Source organism: Sarcophilus harrisii, chromosome 2 (genome assembly GCF_902635505.1).
Source record: "Sarcophilus harrisii chromosome 2, mSarHar1.11, whole genome shotgun sequence".
Taxonomy (NCBI): Eukaryota; Metazoa; Chordata; class Mammalia; order Dasyuromorphia; family Dasyuridae; genus Sarcophilus; species Sarcophilus harrisii.
The window spans coordinates 502,501,135-502,522,315 of NC_045427.1; the positions used below are offsets into that span (position 1 = coordinate 502,501,135).

Sequence of the window (21,181 nt, forward strand, 5' to 3'; positions counted from 1 at the left end):
AAATAGTATTTAAGTTCATTTCTCTCTTACATTTCTTTTGTTTTCAAGTTTTCCTCTTAATTTGAGTCAATGTTTGGTACTCACCAATATCTGAACAAATACAAAAAGGGCATCTTAAATGATGATACAGATGAAGCATGTTCACCTAGTTAAATGCAAATGTATATTAAATATATAGACCTTAGACATATGACCATGTCACAGAACTACAGCCTTAGACATTATATATATATTTACTAGAATTATAACCAAAAAAAAAGTTAAATTGAAGGGAGGAGGAGAGGTAAGAAGAAAAATCTGGAACACAAAATCTTACAAAAACATGTGGAAAACTATCTTTACATGTATTAAAAATAAAATACTATTGATAAATAAGAAAAAGGTTAATTGAAGAAAAGAATATTGTGGTGGGTCTTTTTTTTTTTTTTTTTTGAAGATGACAATACTAGCCCAACAAAAGGAGAAATATGTTTTCCACTTTTTTTAGTATTAGTTTGTACCTTTTGGTTCCCCTTATGAAGAGCCATACACAACCGTGTGGCATATGCCAGTTATCATTTCCATTTGAATTGTCTTAGGAAGATTCTGAAGATCACCTGGCAGGATAAGATACCATACACTGAAGTTCTTTCTTGAACTATACTGCTAAGCATTCAAACCCTACTGTAGAGAACACAACTCTGTTGGCTGGCCACATTATTCTTAATGCCAAATGTATGCTTTACGGAAGGATTATTTTATGGAGAACTCATATAAGGCAAGTGCTCACAAGATGGTCAGTAAAAAGCAATACAAGGACACTCTCAAGATCTTAAGAACTTTAAAACACGGGCACAGGAACATGTAGTATGGTGTGCCCTCATCAGAGAAAGTGTCATGCTCTATGAGCAAAACAGAATCAAATTAGTTCAGAAAAAAATTAAAATGCTCAAAGTTTGAGACACCATGCCAAATGTTCATAGGGACTATTTGTGTCTGACTCAAGTTAGAGCATTATGAACTCATATTGGTCAGACCAGTAACACCTGGACACCCTAACTTGAATCTAACAGAGTGATGGCATTTTGGTTCTCTTCAAGAACAAAGGACAACAACCAATGAACTAACCAGTCTGTAAGGGTCACCAAAGCTACAGGCTTCATTTATTCCTCTCTGGGCTTCTTTCTTTACTCCCCCCTATCAGCTTTTCCACTTCGGAGATCCCTCTATCCTTGCCATCACTTCTTTTAAGCTCTTCCCAGAACTTCCATTTTAAGGAAGGGTCTAGACCAACGAGGTTCACTCCTCTCCAGACTTCTTTCTCTACCATGTGCCAACACAGAAACCTTCTCCTCTCTCTTTTTCAGTTCTTTTTATGGGTTATCTTCCTCCCTTAGGATGTAAGCTCCTAAGATTATATGGAACTTATTTTGAAATCTGCATAATTTTCAAGTTCATTTTTCTTTGGAAACATGAACTATCCTCTGTACTTTCAGCCATGTTCAAAAGAACAAACTATTATGATTCTAATGTAAAAAACAAAAACAATACAAATAAACATGTTTCTGAAAAGTATTTGTTCAAGGGAAAAAAAGAAATGTAAGCTCCTCAATGGTAGGGACTGTATTTTCTGCTTCTAAGCACAGTCCTCGGCTCATAGTAAGAGTTTAGTAAATGTTTGTTGGTTTGAAGAGTTGGTTTAAACTATATCATGCTAAGCTAAGTAGCTCAATCTTTAAAAATTAGTTTATAAAAAAAATTTCTCTTCTGCCACTTAAAATATACCAAAATTTGATACAACTTACAATTCACTGACACCACTCCAGTAACCTCCTAAAGCCACACTTGACACAGCAATTATAAAGATGACTACCAAAGTATAATCAAATGTAGGCCATGATGGTGCATAGAAGTTCATAGAAATGTTATTTCCAAGAGTCTGAAAGAAAAAAAAGCCAATTTTAAAAATGATAATGAACACTTTCTAAGACACAAGGTTAATAAAGAATTATGGAAACAACAAAATTTTATACTTCAATCTGGAAAGGATTCTGTGACTAATACCAGACTTCAGCAACTGAAATACCAGATGCAGAATAATGGTAGGCATGATAAATTCTCTTAGGAGGGAAACCATGCAAGCTTTTCCTAGCTAAGCGCATCAAATATATTGATTGACATAAACTTAAAAGTGCATATTTTGCTGACCACAATAATATAATTTTAAAAAATATTTAAAAGATTAGAGATTGTCAATAAATATAATGTCCAATTGTGACTTCAGAGACCTGTCTTGTGTAAAGCATACTTTCTGTCTTTAGGTAGAGAAGTAGCATTCTATGGATGAGGAATAAGGAGTGCATTTTCAGACATAATGAATTTGTTTTATTTGCTTAATGTACTAATTTATTACAATGGAGGGAATGGGATGGAGTCGTAGGATGTAGTTATTGTCAATCATCAGTGATGTTAAAAAATATATCAATAAAATTTTTTAAAAGTTCACAATTTATAATGCCATATATCATTCAGTCATTTAAAATGAGCATAATTTACATGAAATAGGAGGACATTAACGAAGTCAAAATTATGATCATGTCAATGGGTTCTAGAGGAATCCTAATTCACATTATAGAATACCAGGATCACTCTGAAAACAATCTGGAAGGTACTGAAGTAGTAGCTGAGTTCTTCATAAATTCAGATTTTTAAGATGATCTCAAACCAGTATTTCAATAACACTAAAGTTGCAAGTCTACTGACTAGGAAAATGGTAGTACCCATGAGAGTTATAAGGGAATTCAGTGGGAAAAATAAAGATTTCTTTTTTGATCACACTAAGTTTGAATTGTCTTTGGAACATCAAGTTTAAGATTTCCAAGTGCTCATTGGAGATGAATGATTATAGCTTTGTAGACAGACTGGAAACAGATATAGAGATCTAGGAATCATCTGCATAGTGATAATAATTGAAACCAAAGAAGCTAATGAAATTACTGAGTGAGACCAAATGAAAGTGAAAAGAAGAGGACCCATAGCAGTTAATGGGCATCATTGGATGAAGAATTAACAAAGGAGATGAGAAGGTACAATTGGACAGATAACAGGAGAATAAGAAGAGAACACTGTGGAGGAAAGACTATCCAAGAGGAAAGGGTGATCAACACTGTCAAATGGCATGGAGAGGTCAAGGAGAATAAAAACTAATAAAAGTACATTAGATAGGGCAAGTGAGAGATCAATAGTAACTTTGGAGAAGACAGTTTTGGTTGAATGAAAAGATCAGAAATCACACTGCAAAGGAGTTAGAAGCAAATAAGAAAAAGGGAAGTAGAAGTACTAAATGTGGGTAGCTTTCTCAATGAGTTTAGCCATGAAAGGGAAGAGATACAGAATGATAACTCATAGGAATGATTAAGTCAAGTGAGGGTTCTTTCCAATCCAAATTGGATAACTCCAAACTTAGTACTCTAAATTCTGTGTTGTTTCCATTAATACATATGAACAATCCCTAGCATTTATATAACACTTTGCAAATATTATCTCATTTTATCCTTATAACAAACCTAAGAGGTAGGTGCTAATTTACTGATGAGGAAGCTGAGATATACAAAGGTGAAATGACTTGCCTAGAGTCACAAAGATAGTAAATCTGTTTAAAGGCTGGATCTGAATTCAGCTTTCCTAATTCTACATTTAGTGTTTTATCTACTGATATACCTAACAACCTTGTTATCTCAATCATTATAATATAACAGAATTGGAAAAAAAAAACCCAAAGCTATTGAAATTAGACTTCAGTGGCATTAAAACCATAAATTATAACTAACTTACCTGTTGCATATCTCTCAAGTCTTTGTTACTCATAAATGCAATCAATATTTTCACATCTTGAAATTCAGAATTGTTTCCTGATGGAGGAAACTAAAAGAGAAAATGTTTTACAAAAATATAGTAGAAGTAAAGAAGTAATAAAAAAAAAACAATTGATTAAAAATAATTAGGCAAAAATACAATTTGAAGGAATTGTGTTGTATGTTATTTCTTAATATTAAATGTTGTATAAATGATACTTTTCTTTGAAAAACAGAATATCAAAAAATTAATAGGTCCTCTTTTGACAAAAAATTTATTTATATCACAAATTTATTATTTATTTTAAAAAGTGTTTATTCCAAATTTTGTTAAACTTCAGATACAATGATAAAACACAATAGAAATTATATTCTATATTATTCTGGTATATAAAAATTTTGTAATCATCAAAATAATATAAATTATAATCTCTATTATTAAAATGAGGAATGAAATAGGCTTAATTCATAAAGTGGAGAATTACTGCTATTCTTAGGAAATAAGATTGTGCCTATATGTTAGAAACAGAAGTACTGAAGCTACATGTGTTTTCCCACTTTGACTACCAATACTGTACATGTGTTTTAATAACAATAGAAACACCTGAAATCACTAAAGTAAAAAAAGAAATAATCTTATTGATCTCAGTTTACATAAAATTTGCTTAATTTCACAAGCATTAAAATAGGTAGAGAGAGTTAGTCAAGGAATATGTTAAAATACTCACAATGTATATTTAGAAAACCCCAGAGAATTAGAAAACTATTGAGGAGAATTAGAAATTTCAGCAAAATGACTGGAAACAAAGTAAATATACATAGAACCAACATTTCTATACAATCTGAACAAAAGTCAAGAAGAAATAATAAATCCCATTCAAAATAACTACAAAATACATAAACTATATGGGGACACTATGCAACATTTATATAAATAAAAACATTCAAAACAATCAACAGAAATAAAAGGGATTTACATAAATGAAATATTCACTGCTTATTATTGGGCTGTGCCAATATATTAAAAATTAATAGTATTTTAAATTAATTCACAGATTAATGGATTTGCCAAGAAAATTACTGAGTTTTTTCAAACTGGAAAAAGTTCCTGTAACAGGAGGAAGAAAGCCATCTAGAATCATGAGGCCAATCCACAGGGAAAAAATATAGATGAAGGGAGTATATTATTAGATATTAATTTACAAAAACAGTAGTCATCACAACTACTTGGTATTGACTAAAACACAGATTAATGGAATGAGCTAGTTAACAAAAAACAACAACCCGAAAATTGAAAACAGTAGGGTAGGATTGATAAATCCAAGAACATAAATTACTTCTTTTTTTTGGTAGTAATGGTGGGGTACAAACTGCTGGGGAAAATGGAAAAGAATTTGACAGAAATTAGGGCTAATCCATTGTACAAAATGTTTTTGTGACCTGAACATAAAAGATCAAATCATTAAAAAATTAGAAGACAATAACAGGAAGTTCCTTTTGCAATTGAGGCTAAGGGAAAACTATTAACCAAAAAGTAAAGGATATCATAAAAGACAAAACTGGCAATTTTGATTATAGAAGATTTTTAAATTTTTGCATAAATAAAATAAAGCCAGAATAAGAAGAGAAACCTGAGTGAGAAAAAATATTTGCATCAAGCATCACTGAAAACAATTTAATATTCAAAATAGAGGGATTATGCAGAAATATATGATATTACCACATAGTCATGTTTCAATAAATAAGTGATTAAAAGGTATAGAGTTTAAAAATACAAGTAATAAATACTCATGTGAAAACATAGTCCAAATAACTAATAGTAAGATAAATATAAATGACTATAACTGTGACATTTCACTTCTCACCTTGTAAATTGGCAGAAATAAAAAAATGAGAATCATCATCAGTAGATGTATAGGAAGACAGGCACATTAATATGCTACTGGTAACACTGTAAATGCGTTTAACTATCCTGGATATCATTTTGGGAATTTGTAGAAAAAAAATGATTAAATTGTTCATGATCTTTTTCATGCCATGATAGCATTATTAATCACATGCCTCAAGTAAGCTAAAGACAGAAACAAAGGAACAAAGAAAATAATATTCACAGCAAATTCTTTGTAGTAACTAAAAACTATAAAACAAATAAGTACACAAACTGATGTTGAGTGAAATGAACAGAACCAGGAGAACATTGAACAGTGTACAATTGCAGCAAGATTATATGATGATCAATTATGATATACTTAGCTCTTCTCAACAATACGGCAATCTAAAATAATTCCAACAGATTTGAAATGGAAGAAGCCATCCCCTCCAGAGAAACAACTATGGAGACTGTATGCAGACTGAAGCATACTATTTTCACTTTTTTTTTTTTTTTGGGGGGGGAGGTGCTGCTTTTTCCTTCTCATGATATTTTCCCCTTTTGTCCTGATTTTTCTTTCACAATATAACTAATATAGAAATGGTTTAAAATTTTTATACATGTATAACCTATGCCAGATTGCTTGCTGTCTTGGGTAGGGAGGATTCAAGGGAGGAGAGAAAAAAAAATTTGGAACTCAAAATTTTACAAAAATGAATGTCAGGAGTAGCTAGATGGTGCAGTGGACAGAGCATTAGTTCTATAGTTATGAGGATCTGATTTCAAATATGGCCTCAAGACACAACACTTCCTAGCTCTGTGACTGTGGGCAAATAAATCACTTAATCCCAATTGCCTCAAAAAAAAAAAGCATTGATAATTTTTAGAAACAAAAATAACAAAACAAAACAAAAAAATAATGTTGAAAACTATCTTTTCATGTAATTGGAAAAATAAAATACTATTGAGAAAAAAAAGAGAAGGGAGCAAGGTACATTTTTATATCTTTTTTGAGCTAAAAGTAATATAGCATTTACTAAATGTAACTTCTGCATAAAGTCTTTCCTGGTTTTCCCATCTCCAGCCACTAGACCCTCTCCATTTAACATTACCTTTCATCTATTCTATAAGCTTTTAGAGGGCAGGAAATATTTTGCCTTTATTTATATTGTTCATACTTAGAACAATGTAAATACACAATAAATGTTTAATAAATGCTAACTGATGAAATAATTTTTGTTCTGTCACTTTATGTTGTAGTCATTTGTACTTAATATTTTGGGGGGTTTTGATTTTTGCTTATTATTTTAAAAGCCTATTCATACTTACATATAAACTGTCATTGGCAACCAACAATGCTTCAGCGCCTCCTTTTTGTGCAATCTTAGCTTTTTCGAGAAATTCACAGGTGCCCCATGATACTGCAACGACTTTATTTCTTATTCCAGTGGAAGGAATGTCAGAAGAGTTGCAGAGTGGTGTGGTCAGATTCTCCAAACTAAATGAAGTCTGCAAATGTAAGAAATATCTTTACATAGCAATTATTAGCCCCCATCCAAGAAAAGGCCCTATTTCATAAGAGAGCAATACTAATTTGATACATCAGTCTTGCAAATCAGATAAATGATTTGATCTAAATTCATTCTTATAAGAAACTTCCCAATTGATCTTTCTACAGACTATAATTTATTATAGCCAAGAGCATGAGATAAATAAAATCACTATTCATCATTACTTAACCACCATAAGTTTCTATTGGTCCTATATACAATAAAACTAATCAAAATTCATTCTCAGGATCTTCATTTTCATTATTCAGATTATCTACTTAAACCATAATTCCAATTATGTACTTACTGTATTTTCTATTGTAGTGGGAAGATTCGTCCAAGAGGGATTATAAAGCATGCAATAATCTTTAGATGGTAATGGTTTTCCTTCTCCATATGCATGTATGATTCCTTCCCGAGCAGCTGTCTAAGAACAAAAAATTTCTACATAAACAATTTTGTTTACTAATAACTCAAGATTTATTAGTGTTTGTGTGCAAGGTTAGTCATATTATATAACCATATTTCCTTGGGAAGAATATTTGAAAGGACTTGCTTCTTGCTTGTAGGATATTTTAAGATTACAACCACAATCAATCAATAAACATTTATTAAATGCCTACTGTGTGCCAGGCCTTGTGTTACATACACAACTCTTGCGTAAATACATTTGTGGGCCTTGGTAAAATTCTGGGGAAGATGACTACAATAACATAATAGATTCACTACTTCCTACATTTATGATTGCATTCTCAAATCATTTAAAAATGTTGTTTGTTATCTTGTAAATGTTAAATAAATGAAATGGGAATATTTACTCTTCCACAATCTAATACTAACTACAGTACAGACTCTGTAAACCACTAATTTTTATCTCAATCCATGGAGATTGGGAAAGCTCCTTGATAACCTTACTATTACATATTTACAGACAACCATTCTGCTCACTTAAATACTTATGTAAGATATATAAAAGAAGTTGAAGAGCTGGTTCCTACTCTCAAGAAAATGTGTACATCTTATAATTACATAATTTCAGTGCTGAAAGGAATCATCAAGTTCGATCTCTGACAAAGAATCCACCTGCCATACTGCCAATAAGTGGTCATTAAACCTTTGCTTGAAGACTCTAAGTGAGGTGAAGCACTCTACCTATAGCTCTAATTATCAATAAGTTATTCTTTGCATAAGTAAAAAATCAACCTCTCTGCAACTTTTATCGCTTGCTTTTAGTTCTATCCTCAGGGATCAAATCTATTGACAATGCCATTGTCATATGGCATCCTCTTAAATACATAAAGGTAACTGTATATTCTCCTTGAATCTTTTAGTCTGTAAGCTAAATACCCAATTCTTCAAGTAATTTTTATCTGGTATGATCATGAAGCTTTACTCTATCCTAGTAATCTTTCTCTAGATAATTTTCTCTTCAGATTATCAAATGTTCTCTTTAAAATATAGCACCTAATATTTAATGTGATTATTTTAAATGATACATCTCTCCAAATGTAGACTAAAGTGGCATTGTGTTCCGAACTGATGCTGAGTGAAATGAGCAGGACCAGGAGATCATTATATACTTCAACAACAATACTATATGATGACCAGTTCTGATGGACCAGGCCATCCTCAGCAACGAGATCAACCAAATCATTTCCAATGGAGCAGTAATGAACTGAACCAGCTATGCCCAGAAAAAGAACTCTGGGAGATGACTAAAAACCATTACATTGAATTCCCAATCCCTATATTTATGCACACCTGCATTTTTTATTTCCTTCACAAGCTAATTGTACAATATTTCAGAGTCTGATTCTTTTTGTACAGCAAAATAACGTTTTGGTCATGTATACTTATTGTGTATCTAATTTATATTTTAATATATTTAACATCTACTGGTCATCCTGCCATCTAGGGGAGGGGGTAGGGGGGTAAGAGGTAAAAAATTGGAACAAGAGGTTTGGCAATTGTTAATGCTGTAAAGTTACCCATGCATATATCCTGTAAATAAAAGGCTATTAAATAAAAAAAAGAAAGAAAGAAAGAAAGAAAAAAAGTGGCATTGTGTTCAACTATCATTTCACATTGTAGGCATATGAGGTTTGAAAAAAAGATTCTACTTAATTATATACCCTCCCAATTTGATTTGTTTATTCTTTCCCCCCTCTCCAATATCAGTATAAGATATTATATTTATCCTTACAATATTTTATTTGTCCTCAAATTCTAACCTAACAAAATATTTTTTGTCATCAAATATGCTACTTATCCTTCCCAACCTAGTATTGTTTGCAAATTTGAGAAGTATAACATTTATTCCTTTAATATTTTTAGCAAAGACTTGCAAGATAAACAGTATTGAGGTGAGAAAAACACTGCACTAGAGACCTTCCTCCCCAGTGATACCAATATATTAATTATGCTTTGGTTACAATCATTTAGTTGATACTGAATTTACCTAACTATAATGTTACCCAGCATATTTCTTACCATCTTTTCCACAAGAATGGCATGGCTTTATTAGATGTTTTGCTAATGTCTAGGTAAAAATATAGATATAACACTTTCTTTTTCTATTGCCCTATAAAGAAAGAAAAATCTGATGTGCCTGTTTTTAATAAAGCCATGCTGGCTCTTTGTGATCATAGTTTCTTTTTTCGATATTCTATCCTTTTAAAGATTTGTTCCAGAATTTTTTACCAGGAATCAGAGAAAATTATTTCTTCTGTGTTTTGCACCATCTCTCCCATTTTCTGTAAACATTCAAAGGTTAATGATAAGAGATTGTTAATCACATCTATCAGTTCCTTCAATTCATTTATCTGTGTTTGATAACTCAAACTCATAAAAGGTAGTTTTATCTAATGCATTTACTCACTATTACCTGTTTTTGACTTGTCCTTTTCAATCCAAAGAACATTTTCTTTGGCAGAGAAAACAGAAATTATGGAGGAGTTGAATAATAGTTCTATCTTCCTTCCATCATCTGTTATCACCCTATCCACCTTAAGGGACAATCATTTTCCCTTTTTGATCCTTTTTTTGCTTAATATACAAATCTTTTTTTTTTCTTTAGCATCCTTCACCATCTTAATCTCATTATGAGTTTAAGCATTGCTGACACAATTCTTATAGATTGTGCTACACTTCTGTATTTATCTTCCATTATCTTTCCTTACATTCCATTTTTGGTACATATTTTAAAACTGCAATCTATGAATTGCCTAGGGAATCACATATTTCTTTACACAACTCTATTTTTCTCCTCATCAAAATTACCTTTATGTTTTTAGAATTTCATTTATGAGAGCTTCTATCCCTCTTTAGCTTATTTCTCTTACAGAATTCTAGGCCAAACCACCTTTATCTTGATCCTCTGAAACAGACTCTAACCAAATTTATAGAACACATCAGATTATGCTTGGCTTTTATTTCCTTCTCTATTACAAATTTAAAAATGAAGTGCTTACTAGGTATTATTTTAAGAGATTACATAAATGTTTATTATTATTATTATTAAAATTATAATTATCTTTTAAAATCTCTGATTTGATTATTACAAGAAAAATTTTCTTGGAGTGGCAAGGACTGTCAGTGTAAAATAGTACATTCTATAGGTCATTAAACACAGGTACTGCATCAATTAGTCTTTATTAATTACTTTTTTAAATAATAAGAGAAGGCTCACCAATGAGTAGTTATATAATGTTATAGTAGTTATATAATTATATATTAATTATAATTAATTACTAATATGTAATTATAACATAATAATGCATCAATAAAACAAAACTCTGAAATAATAAAGTAGGAAATGATTTAGTATCACATGAATGATAAATGTCATAGGAACTTGGCTCACTTTCTTAGAAGTACTCTGCTTGAGGATTTATTCATGTATAAGAAAACTCCCATGAATCCACCTCCTCCCTTCCTCTATCCCCACAATCACTTCAGAAAAAAAAGGAGAGAAGAGGGGAAACATAAACCAATAAAATGGACAGAATTCAATGTTCTGCTTGTCACAGAATGAGCTTGGAAAAACTGAAATTCTTCACCATCAGACTTCTAAAGTACCACATTTTTATTCTATTTCCTGAATTTATCAAAATTGGCCTCATCAACAGATAACCTTACAACAATATTAATTCCCTTCTGTTTTAACCATCAGACATTCTCTACATAGTTTCTGAATATCCTAAAATGAATATATCTTCTTAATATACAATATTACTTTTCTCCTTTTGCCTTTTCTTTCTCTATTCTATTCTTTCTGAATAATGACTTCTCTTCTAAAGCCTTATTCCATTTATTTATTTATATAGATCTTTTTCAGACCAGGTGAAAGAGGAGATTCATTTCCTCAATTGCTATCTAGCAATAATTACTGAATGGGTGTGGCCTTAGTCAAACTGAGACCTATTAGAGATCTTAGTTTAAAAAGGCCAAGGTCTCCTACTTCATCCAGAGCCACCTCCTGTTGTCTTGATCTTCATATTGCCACTAGACCCAGATGGCTCTGGACAGGAAACTGAGGCAGGTGATCTTGCAGAGCCCATCCCTCACTTAAATACAATTCACTTGCATGTCATGGCTTGACCCTGATATCATGATCCTCTTGGAGAATGAAAAACAACAACAACCATCCTACCAACTCTGTGGACCAAACGTGCTTTCTTTCTTATGTTAAGATATTCAGTTCATCTTATTACCCATATTCTGTGCCTTCGGGTAGTCATCATATTGGACCACGAATTACTGGGAACCTTTACTTGTCTTTCTTCCTTCATGGTTACCATTCTCTATGGTGTTTTAATAGATATTGTATTTCTTCAATTGCATCTTCTCATACTTTTCTTCTTAGATTTAGTAAATAAATTCATTGTAAATAGATTTTCATAATTTTACAGTCTTTGCATTTATGATCTCAGCATAGTCTTTCAGATTTAAAGAGTTCTAATGTTTTTAAGACTGTCTTCATAGAATAACCTCCCATAGTTTAATCATATTAGTTATTCTTCTCAGATTAGTTCTATTTTATCTTTGGTGTGGTAAGGCTGCAATAATTTTGCATAAATGGAAACTTTTTTATTTTTAATGGCATTCTTGGGAATAGTCAATATTTTCTTGGTCTTTTTGCTTACAGCAATGTCTTGAGCTGACCTCTTCAGGGATCAGTTTACAATGACTCTTTTGAATCTCTTAGGGAATAGATTTAGTCTTATTAATTTGTATCAATTCTTTAAAGATTTTAGATGTCAGATTTTTTAAAAATAAGAATTGTTGATCACAAAGAGTTCTTACAGAACATTTTAAAGAATTCAAGATGCATTTTTGTTACACAAAATTTTCTTGAACTTGGAAAATTTTCATAATTTCAGAAATCCTTACTTTAAGAAATGACTTCCTTATTTCTGCTGAAATTGGCACCATTCTTTCAGACATAGCCATCCCCATCTTTTCCCTTTCTCAACATATCTAGTTTTACAGATTCTACCTCTACCACCTCAGAAAAAATCTCTCATTTCCACTCAAAGGGTGATTACTTTAAATCAAGATTTCTTGCCTGTACCTCTACAATAGTTTCCTAATGGGTCTCACTCTTTCTCGTCTCTTTCATTTTCAATCCATGCTTATACAGCTAACAAAATAATCTTCCTAATGCGCAAATATGACCAGGTCACATCTCCCTTTCCCAGTGTTTCCCAAGTTTCATGGATTCTAATTGCCACTAGAATAAAATACAAACTCCTTAGCTTAGCAATTAAAGGCTTTTGACTTTTTCCAGATTTACTTTATATTAGTACTCTTCATATAATTCAAGATTTCAGCCAAATTTGTCTACTTCCTGTTTCCTGAACTCCACATCCTATTTCCATGTTTTTGTACAAGCAGATCTCCATGCCAGGCTTTTTCATGGGCTTTTTTTTTTTTTAAACTGGTTATTAGCCTAAGACTTTTGAGAGTAAGAACTATCTCACTTTCGTAATTGTATTCTTAGAGCCTAACAATATCTAACAGTTTAAAAAAAAAAAGTTTTTAAAATATTTGATTGCCCCTCTTTTTAGTATCTATTTAAGATTTTGTATTCCATAAGCAATATATCAACTTCCTGAAGGCCAAGACTACTTGGCTCTTGTCTTTTACTCCCACTGCCTCGCAACTTTTAATTGCTTAATAAATTCTTGCTGAATTTAACTTATTGGGTCACAACTGATTGATCAGAAGATCATCATTTTGTAATTATAATTCAGGTTTTTTTTCCATGCATGCATTATCTTGCATTTATGGTTCCTTCTTGACTATGTCACAGCCCACTCCTCAATAAAATCCTGTTATCCCCTATTACCTCTAAAATCAAAAGGCAAAATCCTCTTTTTTGGTATTCACAGCCATCTGCCCTCCTCCTCCCCTTCTTCCAGCCTTCTTATACTCTATAACCATCAGGCCTTTATATAAACTGCAATCCAGTGATACAAACCTCCTTGCTGTCTTTCATTCAAGACATTCCATGTACTCACACCAGGCATTTTCACTGGCTGTCTCTCATGCCTGGAATGTTCTTTCTTCTCATCTTCAATTTCCTTTAAAATCTCAACTTCTATAGAAGGCTTTTCCTGATCCCTCTTAATTCTAGTGCTTTCTTTCTATTGATTATTTCCAATTTATCCCATATCTAGTCTGTTTGCAAATAGTTATTTGCATGGTGTCTCTTCTATTAGACTGTAAGTTCCTCAAGAGCAGAGCACAGTGATTAGCACGATGTTTGACATACAACAGGTACTTGATAAATATTTATAGACAGATTAACTTCATAGCATAGTCTAGAGCAGGAGAGACCTCAAGGGTCATCTAATCCAGGGTTTCTTAATGTTTTCTACTCCCAATCTCTTTTCACATGAAACATTTTAATGCAATTCTGGATAAACAGATATAGAAAATAAGTATATAAATCAAACATTTACTGATAGTAAATCATAAACAAATTTATTTTAAAACAATTCTTTTATAAATATATGTAATTTTACCATTTATTAAAGAGGAAAGGAAATTTGTATACTAATAATATGGATGTGCTTGTTTATTTTTACATTAAGAATTAAATCTTGGTGGAATATTTGATACCTTTTACTGTTGCCAAATTTTTCATGACCCCCACATTCAGTTATGCAACCTCATTTGGGATCGAAACCCATACATGTGCTTTGAGGTAGCATAAACCACTTATTTTTACAGATAAGAAAACTGAGGCCAAGAAAGTTAAATGATTTGCCCACACTTACCCAGAACAGTAAGCAACAGAGGTGAGAATACTGACTTTTCACTGTCTCCCTCTTGCCCACGATGAAATTGTTGTGTCATTCAATCATGTCTGACTGTTCAAGTTTTCTGGGCAAAGATACTGGAATGGTTTGTCATCTCCTTCACCAATGTGTCCCTGTTGGAATCCTTACAAAGTGCTAATTTAGCATGGTACTTAGCAAATCCTCTAGCTTATTAATATATTTAAGTACTTATTGGAGTTCACATGTTTGGGAGATTTCAGGGTTTAGTATGAGATATCCAAATTCACACCTCCCTTAATCCCTTCCTTAGGAGGAGTCAACCTTTGGGAGATCATATATACAGAAGCTCTTGGAGCTTCAAGTTAGTTACTTCCGAACATTGCCATGGGTCGGAGAGGAGCACTCTGGGAGGAAGCCCACAAGCCTATTCTTGGAGGTGGAGTCAGATTCATTCCAACTTTCACCTTGATGCTGGCTAGAGGCTGAAGAAAGCAGAGGCAAAGGACAACTGCAAGAGCTCTTGGAACCAAGCAGAGAGATAGGTCTCTAAGAAAACTAACCGGGCTACTTTGGAGGAAGCAATAAAAGATCTGAACTTTTAACACCTGGCTGCATTTGGAGCAATTATTGCTTTTAACTGAAACGAAGGCTGCCTCCAGAAAACCTCCCCAAGAAACCTGCTCTCAGAGAGAATGATTATATTATATTAAAGAAGAAAAACACCACATGTCCCCATTTTCAGATGAGCAACTGAGGGGGTTGAGTCACTTGCTGAGGGTCACATAGGGACTAAGTGTCTGAGGCCAAATTTGAATTCAGAGCTTCCTGAATCCAGGCCAAATGCTCTATCCATTACATCACCTAGTTATGAAGCTAACATTCCATTTTCCTTCTTACAATGACATTGATTCTATCTCACATAATGGCAGAGTTCTGGCCCTTGACACTCAGTCAACAAGTGTTTTAGTAAGCACCTGCTGTAAGCCAGTTTCTATGCTAAATGTTGGAGATATATAAAGAAAGCCAAAAACAGTGCCCTTTTCTCATGAGATAGTTCTGGTAGGGAAGGATATGAGATGTTAAAAAAAAAAAAAAAGATAGCAATAAAAAGTACAGCAAACATAAAGCAAGAGAAAATGATACCTGCTGAGGAAAAATTATGTAGGATGAAGATGTTTTAAAGAACCAACTTATCTGAATTTCATATTGGATACAGCCCTGGGCTTGGAATCAGCAAGAGTTGAGTTCAAATTCTGCCAGAGACACTTATTTGCTGAAATCTGGCATGTCACTTAACTTCTGTTTGCCTTAGTTTCCTCAATTGTAAAACAGAGATAAAAATAACACCTATCTCTCCCAGTGTTTTTGTGAGAATCAAATGTGATGATATTTGTTAAAAGTTCTTAGCATAATGCCTGACACATGGTAGATAAAAGACAAATGTCACACAGGGCTAATTAAAACCAAGCAAATGTGGAAAAGCAAACAAAAAACAAAAACCAAGCAAACCTAGAAATGAACAAAAATATGGAATGTAATATATGCAGTCTATTGAGCTCTGAGGCATAAGCAAGAAAATGAAAGAAAAAAAAGAATTAAGATGTTTTATAGGGAATTGTATTGAGGGTTTTTTGGCTTGCATATTGGGGAAAAACTATAAATATATTATATTTTTTAAAAATATACTTTAAAGGGGCACCTAAGTGGTACAGTGGATAAGAGCACCAGCCTTGGAGTCAGGATGATATGAGTTTAAATCCAGTCTCACACATTTGACACTTACTAGCTGTGTGATCCTGGGCAAGTCACTCAACCCCAATTACCTTGCCAAAATACATACATACACACACACACACACACACACACACACACACTTTAAATAATTTTAAAAGCCTATCAAAGATCCCATGAAATGGTATAAAATGATACTAAGAAAACTATCAAGCTCTTAGAGACCACAGGCAAATTACATACTATTTACAATATTTTGTAATTATATTAAGTGTATAATAATGTATATTCTCCCTCATTAGATTGTCAGTTCCTTGAAGACTCTCTCTCTGTCTATACATATATATGTATGCGTATGTGTGCGTGTGTGTGTGCGTGTATATATATATATATATATATATACACGCACACACATACATAATAACTACAAAGGCACTCTTAAGGTCTCTCTTAAGAACTTTAGAATTGATTGTATGACATGGGAAACATTGGCACAGGACTGTGCAGCATAGTGTGCCCTCATCAGAGAAGGTGTTCAGTCTATAAGCAAAGTAGAATTGAATTAGCCCAAAAGAAATATGGCGTGCAAAATTAGAGAAGTCACCCTAAATGTTTACAGGAATTACTTGTGTCTGATTTGTGACAGAGCATTCCGAGCTCATGTTGGTCAGATCAGCCACAGTTGGACACACTATAACTTGATTCTAACCTGGTGATGTCATTTTGGTTCCAACCAATCATATATATAATATACACATGTATGTATACATGTATGTATGTGTACACATACATACTTACTAATGCCATCAAATGTCTCCCCAAAATAAAAGTCCATTTTAAAAATACCAATATTCTTTAGTGTTTGAATAGTGTTTTTTAAATGTTTCAAATAATGTAACATTCCAATCTCCAAAGAATTAAGAATGAGTAGTCCTCAGAAGGGTATTAAGAATAACATGATTGCAATAACATAAGGAACATAATTCAAAGACTAGGGAGAAAGGAATGTGACAGAGAAATGAATATAAGAAAAAGATGGGCTGGTAACTTTATAAGGATGAATATTGTTTGACAGCCCTAGTACTCGCTGATATTCTCTCAATGTCAGAAGGGAGGAAGTCAATAGCACTTTGCACTCTTAGTTGTGGAACTTACCAGCATGTCAGCTACATAAAAATTTGTCAGTAGAGATAGGTTGTGGTCGCTACCATTAAAGGGAACATTCAAATCAATGAGATCATAAATCCATTTTACTATTTTCCCCTGAAGACTTTCAAATATTTAATCTCATTTTCCCCAAATAGCACAGAATACTTGTGGTAAACTTGTGAAATTCAATTTGTCCATTAATTATGAACTTTTACTGTAACTGATGCTAAAACATAAATCTTTCACCCCTGTTAGTTTTAATCAAGCTAGACCATATCAACATATTTTTGCTATTTTTAAAATTCGTAAAACGTTATCCAGAAAAAAAATGTTTTCAGCAAGTTCTGCAGTATAAGTCACTTTAAAGGCTAATTTAAAGAGGGTTGGATTAGATAACCTTTCTAGTTTTAAATCGACCATGATCACATATCCTATTTAAAGTTACACAGCAGTAAACCTCTGAAGCCTCAAGATGAAACTTGAAACTATAAAACAAGTGATCGTACTAGTAAGCTTTATGACCATTTCCAAGTCTGAACTGCTTTTCCACGTGAAGATTTGGTTTCTTTTAAATTATATTAAAGAGGAATGGTAGTAAATGACATTGTAGTAAAGCTCTCAAGAAGTTTAAAGCTTTTTTTAATGTTGGTGATTTATGGAGAAAGGAGGAGGGGGGGATTTCCAAAAGCGTCCGCTAGCACACAAAAACTCGACGTAAGAGGAAGTTAAAAACTCTGGAAATGTCTAACTCTCGGGGCAGGATGGAGGGGCATTAAAGTTATTTCCTGAAGGACAACTAACTCTACACAATCCAGAGGTCAATAAATCACTGTTTGAAATAACAGAGAACAACTATATCGGAGGAAGAAGAATCAGGGAAATAAGGGGGGGGGGGTGGGGGTGGAGGTGATGCTCCCCCTACACTATTGGAAGGGTAAGGCGTCCAGGAGGCAACAAGGAACGAAGTGGCTCAATACAGGCGGGAAGAGGAGAGGAAAGGATGGAGGTGGGGAGGGCAGAGAGGGAAAGGAAAGGAATAGAAGAAAGGAGGAGGGAATGAAGAGGAAACTGGAAGGAAAAGGAAACAGGAATAGTAAAGAGGGGAGGAGGAAGAAGGAAAGCGAATAGAGGGAGGAGGGGGAAGCAGGGCAGAAGGGGCGGAGGGCAAAGGAGGAAAGAAGGGGAGGAGAGAAGGGAGGGAAACTTGGGGGCATCCTCAGCCACGCCCTGCTGCTCGGCCCGGGAAGGCCAAAAAGGGAGGGAGCCGGAGCTCCGTGGCTGCCCCGGCCATTCGGCCGCCCCGCCCGCTGCCCCGGCAGCCGCTCCCTTACCATTCTTAGCAGAAAGCCCCAGAGCAGGGCGGCTGCGGCCGGGAGCAGCCGCCTCTCCGTCCCCATTCTCCTCGGCCCCTAGAACGCCTGTTCCAGAAATCCCGGCTACCGCTCGGACCCGGCTAGCAGGGGGCCAGCTCCTGTCCGGTCCGCTCCACTTCCTTCCGGCTCGGACCCCAGGCGGGCCGCTTCAGCTGGGGCGCCTGCAGTGGAGCGGGCGGACCTCGACTTCCGCCCCGACGTGTCCAGCGCGGGCGGGGCGGGGGTGGATGGGGAAGACTGGAGGAAAGTCCCTCTCGCGTGGCCACGCCCCGTGGGCGGGCCCCGATGGGGGCGTGGCCCAGCGTGGAGGGGCGGGACTGTCACTTCTTGGCTCCGGTTCCCCAAGCCTTTCCTTCTGCGTTCTCCTTTTGGACAGCTTTGCCTCCTCCTAACGTTCCTTTCAAGCCCTGTCTTAGTCTCCATCCTCCTAATTCTCCTCTGGCCCACATTAGGATTATACCTCCTAGATCTTGAAGGCACAACCTCCCCAGGAGCTTTCTGCCTCAGAGGAACCTCCAGTGCCTCCATTCATACTCATTTTTCACTTATTCATGGAAAACGTCGCTATGGCAGCGCGGGGGAAAGCACTGGACTTGGCTTGAGAGGACTTGGACTTGAATGCAGATTTGCGTGATCTTAGCCAAGTCACTTCCTGGCTCTGGGCTTCACTTCCCTCAGCTGCCAAATTAGAATAATAACAATACCTTACTAGCATTCCTGCAGCATTTTAAAGCTTGTAAAGAACTTTACATACGTTATTTTATTTGATCCTCAAAAGGCCGAGGAGTGATTATATGAAGTAGTCAGAGTCATTACTGTGGAAGGTCCCTCCCAGCTACCTCAGCTGGCACTTAGGCAACCTTTACTCTTTTCTCTCACTCCCCCATCCAATCAACATCCGAGTCCTCCGACCTATGTCTAATTAGTGGTTAAGTCATTCTCAGCCTCACAACATCTCTCCTAAATGAATGCCCCTTTCTCTTCTCCGACGTTTCGACAACCTTGATGCAAGTCCTCCATTCTAAAATGTGGATCTGATCAAATCACTCCCTGTTCAACAAATTGTAGAGGCTTTCCGTAACTTCCAAGATTAATTATAAAACTCTCCGACTTTCAAAGTCCTTTATAATAACCTGGTCCTTTACTACCTTTCCAGTCTTTTTACATCTTACTCTCCTCTACATGCTAAGATCGAGGGACAACGATCTATTCTCTGTTCCTTAAACAAGATACTCCATCTCTCTAGGCATTTTCAGCGGCTGACATTACATCTAGAATTCTTTCCTCATCTCAGCCTCCCAGCTTTCTTCTAATTTAGACTTAAGATTTCAAACTTAGCTATAGCCGTTGTACATTCTAGCAATTGTATGGATTAAATAAATGAATGGTAACCCTTCCCACACAGTCATACGTAGTACTTTTAAAGTATCTTTTAAATTCCATTCTGGGCAACCCATTAATACCTCAAGTCCCAGCTAAAATCCCATCTTTTACAAGAAGCCTTTCCCAATGCTCCTTAAGGTCAGTGCCTTACTGCAGAGACTTCCTCCATTTAATATATATACATTATACAATATGTATATTTATATATATCCATATATATCTTGTTTGTGCATAGTTATTTGTTTGTGATCTCCATTACACTGTAGTCTTGAAAACAAGAGATGTTTTTTCTTTCCCTTTTTTCTTCAGATTCTCAGTACTTAGCATATATTATATGCCTGGCATGTAGTAGGCACTTAATAAATGCTAATTGGTTGATATAACTAATGACTGAAGTAGGATCTGAATTTAGCAATTCCTATCTTTAAGTTCAGAACTCTATCCAGTGAACCACAAAGATCACTGGTTTATTATTAAGCCGCAGAGGATAAGGAATCTAACAAAGCTTTAAAGTTCTATATAATAATTATTGTTACCTGATGTGTGGTTTTGAGCATGTCACTTAATCATTTTGAGCTACAGTTTCCTTTTTTGGAAAAAAAAATGGGGACAATATATGAGACTCGCCATATGAGACAAACTGGTTGAAAGTATAGTAGGAAGGTATTAATGGGAAATTGTCTGGTTGCTCAGGCTGGGACTTAAAGACTACCAGTACTATATATGTCTGTTTGGGAGGGGTTAACATTCATTTATTCAATCCATACAGCTACTAGGATGTACAGTAGATAGAGCTAAGTCTAAAGTTAGGGAAGGCAGGAGTTCAAATTTGATTTCAGATACCAAGTAACTCTGGGAAAGTAATTTAATCTCTATTTACCTTAGTTTCTTCAACTGCAAAATGGGGATAATAACAGAACCTATGTCACAAGATCATTGTGAAGATCAGTTGAAATAATATTTATAAAGTTCTTGGCACATACTAGGCACTGTATAAATACTGTTC

At 34.5% G+C, this 21,181-nt stretch overlaps 1 protein-coding gene across 2 annotated transcripts in view; it reads right to left on the reverse strand.

Annotated features, from left to right (window-relative positions):
- Window positions 1-19,038, reverse strand: part of SPPL2A (signal peptide peptidase like 2A) — a 47,890-nt gene extending 28,852 nt beyond the window's left edge. Inside the window, exons 1-5 of one of the 2 annotated variants that reach the window (XM_031955193.1) lie at window positions 18,751-19,038; window positions 7,561-7,680; window positions 7,033-7,212; window positions 3,814-3,903; window positions 1,785-1,918 (exon numbers count right to left, since the gene is read on the reverse strand). In XM_031955193.1, coding sequence (XP_031811053.1) covers window positions 1,785-1,918; window positions 3,814-3,903; window positions 7,033-7,212; window positions 7,561-7,680; window positions 18,751-18,816 — 590 coding nt within the window. In that variant the 5' untranslated portion in view covers window positions 18,817-19,038. The remainder of the gene's footprint in view (window positions 1-1,784; window positions 1,919-3,813; window positions 3,904-7,032; window positions 7,213-7,560; window positions 7,681-18,750) is intronic. The other variant, XM_031955194.1, reaches the window with a different exon arrangement.
- Window positions 19,039-21,181: the final 2,143 nt, after the last annotated feature.